The sequence below is a fragment of the Dermacentor variabilis genome, chromosome 11, assembly GCF_050947875.1.
Source record: "Dermacentor variabilis isolate Ectoservices chromosome 11, ASM5094787v1, whole genome shotgun sequence".
Taxonomy (NCBI): domain Eukaryota; kingdom Metazoa; phylum Arthropoda; class Arachnida; order Ixodida; family Ixodidae; genus Dermacentor; species Dermacentor variabilis.
The window spans coordinates 9,700,734-9,708,375 of NC_134578.1; the positions used below are offsets into that span (position 1 = coordinate 9,700,734).

A 7,642-nucleotide genomic window follows, 5' to 3' on the forward strand; every position below is an offset into this window, starting at 1 on the left:
GGCGTTACCAGGTCAGGTGTTTACCTACATTTAACGCCTGCCCTCTATGGTCTATCAACAACGCATGCAATGGGCTTACACTTTACATTCTCGCCATGTATCGTGAAAGGGGTGTTCCGATTTCACATGGAATTTTATGGCCGACTTTCTCCATACTGCTACGCACGAAGAAGGTTAACCTCGATAACGCCGATCGGAGAACACTCCTGGCGAAGAAGCGTGGAACTTTTTTTTCCCGCTCGGTCAACATTTTGATACCATTATTTACGGGATTCGCACATGAAGTAGGTGCAACTCGTCGAGACTGAATTGTTTAAACTCTGGAGCACAGCGAAGCGTAACGTCTTAGAGTGCTCGTGTTATCTAACAAGAGCCGGCGGCTTGTTCTGATCGAATAATCGAAGGGCTAGGCGATTGTACGCTATATACAAACCCGTCCGCAAAGCTCCCGTCCAGTCGATGTCCTGCGACCAGTTGCAGACAGTGGCTGTGCCCTTGTAGTTGGCTGATACGACGCAGTCCTTTTACAGAGATGGCGAACAGGCATAATGTTTGTTTTAACAAGGTTTGTAAGGTGCAGTTTAATGCAATGCATACTTCACACTCGTGCTTTGCGGCGATTGTACCGAGTAAGTGAAACTGACTCAATGCTGCGTGCTGCTCACAGCCGCACACAGCACGTTTATTAGCACACATGGAATAAGCGTTCTCACGTATGCATTTGCATACGAATCCATACCAAATACATAGCGGGATTTCAATAGCACACAGTTTCTCAGTTTTAAGACAATGTGACGTAAAAAAAAATACGCGCCAACGTTGTGTGGGCTGCTACACAATAGAAGCGAAAATAACAGCAAAACGCAAGGAATAAACTTCTTACGACTTCACTGCTATGAATGGAAGGTTTCACAGTTTGGAGCTATTAAGACCACCTGAAATGAGTAAGCGTTGTACAGCACCTTTGCATGGACACAAAAAATGTTACTCAAATTGAGTTTCAGTAATCGAGAAAGGATGCAAATGCCAGTCGGATGCGGAACACAGACGAGACAAACATTTCTACACGACGATCCCATATACTACAGCACATCCTACATTATCATAGGCCTCTCAATATGCATGTGGGTGGCGACACGACGAGGAAGCCGCCGTGGCCACGGTTTAAGTCGGCCAGTTATGGTGCCGCGGGATCTATAGCGCGGCAGGTACTCACTGGCCGCTCAGGTCCATCGCCTAGCGCGTTCCATGCTCATGCACGTGAGCCGCCTTCAGCTCTCGAGGCGATAGTCGCGCCGCTACAGGGTCCCCCTCTTAGTGCGATGCATGATTGAAATACGGGCAAAAGGCGCCGGTACATAAAAAGAAGAGACTGCAAGCCGATACATATGAGCGGTAATTCGGAGCCTCCATTAAGTCCAGGTAAAGTCCTTGTTGCGGTTAAAGGCACGCATAGCTCTCTGGTGATCGTGACAGCCTGGGCACAGGGCGCATTGTTTTATGCGTTGTGGACATCGTCTTACGTTGTCGAGCTCAGCGTCGAGTGCAGTGCAACTAGGCAAACAGGCGAGGCGTAATGGCCGGTTGTTCGCGCGTGCCGAGACTTCAGGCCGTTGAGGGGAGAGAAACGTTTCTGGTGAGGTGGAGAAACTTCCTCATAGGATAGAGGGAACTACAAGACTCGTCGAACAGCATGCAGTGGTGGCAGTGACGGAAAACTGCAAGTGGCGCTGTGCGTTGTTGCCCTTGCCGATTCATACTGCGTCCCCATTTCAGGTGCGGGTACGTTTGGGCAGGGCGGCGTATTGCGATGACTAGCAAGACCTTGGTTGCCACATGGCGTGATCAGTCGGGCCACTGCTGGTTTGGTGCTTAATTTGCCAGGGCTTTCGCGAGAGGGTTACGGAAAGCAGATGCTGTCGTCGGGTTCACTCAATTCGAAAGGGCTATGCCGAGAAGCACTGGTCGCATAGGTTGCGAGCGAGGCGCAGCCACAGTGATGCCATAGTACGAAATTGCGACCTGCCGGAGGTTCTCGTAGATACACGGGCCTGGCAGAAGCCGGAGCTCCAAAATAAGACCGCCTGGCAGCACGCGACTTGCGTGGAGATAACGCAAGTGTTGGTCACTCACATTGTTGAAGTGTAAGTTATTGTCGAGCCGAGGAAACGAGGTGGCGGAATTGCTTCAGCAATCCGTGCATGGCCTACCATGCATCCGTGGAAGGTGCGAGCACAGAACATCGTAACGCTCTCCTGCTACTTGCGGCGAAATATCGAATTGCGATAGCGTCAGGGCAGCGGTTGTGGCTGAAGGGATCGCCAAGGTTGTGCTTGTGGCATCGCCGTGCCTGCGATAGCGAAATATGCGCCTAGTGGAGTCTGTGAGCCTCTGAATTAGTGATGAGTGAAGTGCCCCGAACTGAGAAGGAATAGCTTGCGGCAACGTCCAAGGAAGGAGAGCGGCGGGTCGTGGTGCAGCCAAAGTTCTTACGTTTGGCCCAGTGAATTCCTTGGAAAGGGTCGTCGCGAAGCTGCCTTCAAATCGGGAGGAGGCTCACGGACTGAGTAGAGGTTCGATGCTTTGAACGGCGTGTGCTGACGATCGGCATGGGTGAACACAGGCGATGTGGGACGACAAGTTGCGAAATTACGTGACGGTTCAAATGGCAATACTTGCGACTGAGCGTTCGAGGTAGCGTAGCGAAAAAGGACGGCTGCGCGCACGTCCTGTAGAAGTCGGTGTCGGGATCGGGAGGGGGGGGGGGCGTGACAGCCGGAGCCTGGAACTTTGTTGAGAAGGAAGTGGCTACCCAGCTGGATGAAGCAGATGTCCGGCATGTCGATGTAGAATTCCGGACACCCTTCAACCGCGGGAAGTCTGCCGGACCGCGAGAGGAGACTTGCCTCTCGCCTTTGTAGTGTGCACTGACGCTAGTATGGATAGGCTCGGTCGTCCGGGTCACCAATTTGTGGGGGGCGGCGCGAAGGCGAAGAGGTAACCGCCGTAGCCACGGTTTATTTGGGCCGGCCAACCATGGGGCCGCAAGATCTTAGGAGCGGCAGCTATACCGCGGGCGCCGACGTCGAACGCCTATAGCGTGTTCTATACTCACGCTACACACACGTGGGCCGTCACCAGCTCTGGAGGCTATAGTCGGGCCGCTACAAGCAGTTATTTCGTGCATTGCTGTCGTACTGTGAACTACCGAGTGCTGTGTGGGTATGTCTTGGTCCTTCTCTGCGTCCCTGTACCAGTAGTTTTACGCAGAAAAATGAAGCCTTTAAGATGAGACAGCAACAAGGCTAAGTCCACATTGGTCGTATTGTAAACCAATTGCGACTATTGTGTGGCGTAACTGCAGGACTATTGTAACTGAAGAAAATAAGGTGTATTATAGGAAGCCTGCATAGTGGCGGGGGCATATTTGGGGCCAAGAAAAATGCGTGAGACCTTAACAGCACCGCACATGCGTGGTTGTTCGACCTTTCTATTTCAGCGAATGAAAGCAGCGAAAAAAAGGAGGCCAGAGTAATGCGTTACAGATAGCTATCTACCAAGGACTAGGCTGACCTTTAGTTTTCAAGCGAAGTGGAGTCAAGGTTACTAGATATTGAGAAGACTGCAAATAATTGGTAATTTCAGGTGTGCATCCATATATTGGGACAACAGCGGAAGCATGAGAAAATTCAGACCCTACAAAAAGCAAACGCTTTCCAATGCATTCGAAGTGCAATGTTAAGCGATTAACATAGCCGTACATCAAAAGTGCCAGAGAAACTCGGGTAAACTAGTTGCATTAACACAAGTTTACGCATGATTTGGTACAAAGGGAATGAATGTCGGCCCTTTGAAGCAGTCGTTTCACAACTGCTCAAGCGGAGTACTTGAAGCACTAAAGAAACGGTGCGCCATCTCAACTATACAGTCAGCAGGCAACGACGTCAGTGCCGCGTGAAGGGTTCACTGGACGGTGCACTGTTCCTAAAAACCTTGCGCAGAAAGTGGTAATTGTGCACACAAATCCCAATCATACCACGGCGACAAGGCGGCACAGCATGCGCGGTGGACAAGCGGCGACAGTGGGTAGCAGTGTCCGATGAACAAACGACGGGAAATATAGAAGACCATGTAAAGATGCATGCTGCTGTGGCTTGCCGGGCGCTGCTCCGACGCCTGCTTCTACAATGGCAACACATTTCTGCGAGGTTGCACGGTCTACAGGTATCACGAAGCGCAGTCTTACGGGCCGTTAACGCAAACCGACGTATGGCCTTAGAAACACTACTTAAAAGAGCGCTCACATTCGTGCAATCACTGATCCGCAAGAGCAGGTAATGATTCAGGCACTTCAGAAAACTAGAAACAACGAGCATAGTGACGTTTACTATCAAGTAGTTTAAAAATGGGTGTCACTCAAATCATGAGCTAATCAGAATATTTTTGTTGGCGAGAGTAACTACCCTCCCCTTTCCCATTCATTGATATGGTGCGCTTTCGCAGTGGCACGTTGATCTATAGAGTGTGATGAGCGACATGGAGGAACCGAGATGTATATGAAACCTTCGTTTGAGATACCAGAAAGATGCTTCAACAAATCCGCTGAATGCTGAAACGAGCACTGAGATCAACACAAGGACCAAGTCAAAGAAACGAATGGTGCACCCAATCCAAAAGCGGATTTCCATAGACTAGTAAGCCACCAAACCAGGCGCCTCTCAACGGGGATGAACTGAGAAAAATTAACCATCAACAGGTTTTGTGGATACAAAAATGACACTGCAAGTGCTACCGAAATATGAATTCGAAGTAGCGAATCCGAATAGTAGCGAAGCATTGTCACACACCCGTTCTCGACCGATCAGATGAAGCACAGGAGTGCACATGTTCAATGAAGGAAAACTCGAATGGGTCACACACACACACACACACACACACACACACACACACACACACACACACACACACACACACACACACACACACACACACACCAATATCAACGCACTACTACGAAAGCGCACAATGTGAATGAATGTCCATTACTCTCGCCACCAAAATTTTAGATCAGCTCATGAAGACGTGAACCATCTTTATGAAAACTAGGTGCTGTACACGTCAGACCTTTTTACTGTTCTGCTTCGTACTAACGAAACAGCTAGAAGCGAGATTCATTCGCTGAGCAACGTAACACTCTTTCAAACAGGAAAGCTTACTACAGTAATATTAAGTATGCCTTAGAAGGCAACAGCGAACTGTGGGTGTACATTTGATAGACGGTCGCCAGATGGCGATGTCACGCAGTCCTTTCGACCATTAACACGCCGTCAACACAGCGTAGGAAACCGCCAAGAAGGAAGTACGACACTTTTTCCAGATGAGAAGCGTGCAGTAGGAGTTCGGCAGGACGATCGGGCTGAACAGTCACTCTTGAGGTAAGGACTGGAGTGTTCTTGTAGATGAGCATGCGGGAACATTTCTCTTGCATCAGAAACGATAACAAACACTGGCCATCCGAAATGTCACAAGGCTTTCTGGTCTCTAGAAAACGCACAGTGCCAGTACAGTCGTGTGTACGATATTTACAGAATTAAGTGCAAGGGCGCCAGAATAAGTCCAATATGCTACTAGGACGCCATCGGCGAGAGGATGTCGAAAGGCAAACATGGTCGGTCACAAGATGAGCGGTGCTAGAAGTAATCTCCTCTGGAGCGTAGACCGGGAAAGTGGGGGAGCGGGGCTTGGCATCCTTGTGTGCCGCAATCGAAAACTAGTTCAGCACCTGGAACGACACAGCGCTTATTTGTTCAGTGACGCTCATGGAACGGGTGGTGCTCGTACTAGAAGTTATCTCCTCTGCAGCGTAGACCGTAGAGTCAACGTGCAGGGGGGGGGGGGCTAGGTGTTGTGGGGCCCCACTCGGGAACAGCAGCTCAGAACCTGGAACGACACAGCGCCGATTTGTTAACCACGCGAGGACACAGCCGTAATACGAGCCGTCTGTACACGACACGTACCAGCAATACTAGAGGTTGAGGAAGAAAGTATTCCAGCAGGACGGCATCGGCGACAGGATGTAGAGGTGATGACAGTCACCCATGGAACGGGTGGCGCTTGCGCTGGATGTAAGCTGATCAGGAGTGTAGACAGAGTCAACGTGCAGTGGAGGGGGGGAGGGGCTAGGTGTTGTGGGGCCCCACTCGGGAACAGCAGCTCAGAACCTGGAACGACACAGGGCTTATTTGTTAACCACGCGAGGACACAACCGTAATACGAGCCGTCTGTACACGACACCTACCAGCAATACTAGAGGTTGAGGAAGAAAGTATTCCAGCAGGACGGCATCGGCGACAGGATGTAGAGGTGATGACAGTCACCCATGGAACGGGTGGCGCTTGCGCTGGATGTAAGCTGATCAGGAGTGTAGACAGAGTCAACGTGCAGTGGAGGGGGGGAGGGGCTAGGTGTTGTGGGGCCCCACTCGGGAACAGCAGCTCAGAACCTGGAACGACACAGGGCTTATTTGTTAACCACGCGAGGACACAACCGTAATACGAGCCGTCTGTACACGACACCTACCAGCAATACTAGAGGTTGAGGAAGAAAGTATTCCAGCAGGACGGCATCGGCGACAGGATGTAGAGGTGATGACAGTCACCCATGGAACGGGTGGCGCTTGCGCTGGATGTAAGCTGATCAGGAGTGTAGACCGTAGAGTCAACGTGCAGTGGAGGGGGGGAGGGGCTAGGTGTTGTGGGGCCCCACTCGGGAACAGCAGCTCAGAATCTGGAACGACACAGCGCCGATTTGTTAACCACGCGAGGACACAGCCGTAATACGAGCCGTCTGTACACGACACGTACCAGCAATACTAGAGGTTGAGGAAGAAAGTATTCCAGCAGGACGGCATCGGCGACAGGATGTCGAGGTGATGACACAGTCACTCATGGAAAGGGTGGTGCTCGCGCTCGAAGTAATCTCCTCTGGAGCGTAGACCGGAGAGATGTGCAGGAGCGAACTGGGCATCTTCGTGGGCCGCAATCCAAAACAAGAGTGCAGAACCTGGAATTGCACAGTGCTTATTTGTCAACCACAGGAGGACACAGCCGTAATACGAATCGCCTGTATACGACACTAACCAGTAGTAGGGCAGGGTGAGGAGGAATGTCCAGTCTGTTAGCAGGACCACAACGATGAGAAAATGCCGATGTAACACGGTAGACCATATGAGCTGTGCTTCACTACAGCATACAGCATCTACAGCATAGGCAGGAAAGTGGGTGTGCAGAACCACGCTGTACATCCCTGTTGATGGCGCTGTAGAAACAAGAACACCGACGATGAACAGCCTACCCCGGAACAGCTCAGTGTCTTAACGGTAACATGAAATAAACTATTTTTAATTTATTCGCAAACATTTTCGAAGAACACTTGCAACACCATTGGAACTTCGATTATATTTAAACGTAAGCTTTAGCTCGGAGGCTCCTATCTAAATATACGCGAACTAAAATCGTTTCTCAGCAACTACTTCGCGCAATTTGATGGCGTTGTTGCGTTCAGTAAGTTATGTAATGACTAAAGCGGAATTTCGATTTCGGCGTAATTTCTGATTAGAAAAATTAGGCACTTAGAAGTCCAG

The 7,642-nt window shown here is 50.4% G+C and overlaps 1 protein-coding gene across 1 annotated transcript; it reads right to left on the reverse strand.

Moving 5' to 3' along the window:
* Positions 1-634: 634 nt before the first annotated feature.
* Positions 635-7,240, reverse strand: LOC142564573 (uncharacterized). Its single transcript, XM_075675625.1, has 6 exons — positions 7,140-7,240; positions 6,864-7,062; positions 6,580-6,786; positions 6,299-6,502; positions 6,018-6,221; positions 635-5,940 (listed from the first exon to the last, which is right to left on the reverse strand). Exons 1-6 carry the CDS (start codon positions 7,224-7,226, stop codon positions 5,771-5,773), a joined length of 1,071 nt encoding a protein of 356 aa, XP_075531740.1. The 5' UTR covers positions 7,227-7,240; the 3' UTR covers positions 635-5,770.
* Positions 7,241-7,642: the final 402 nt, after the last annotated feature.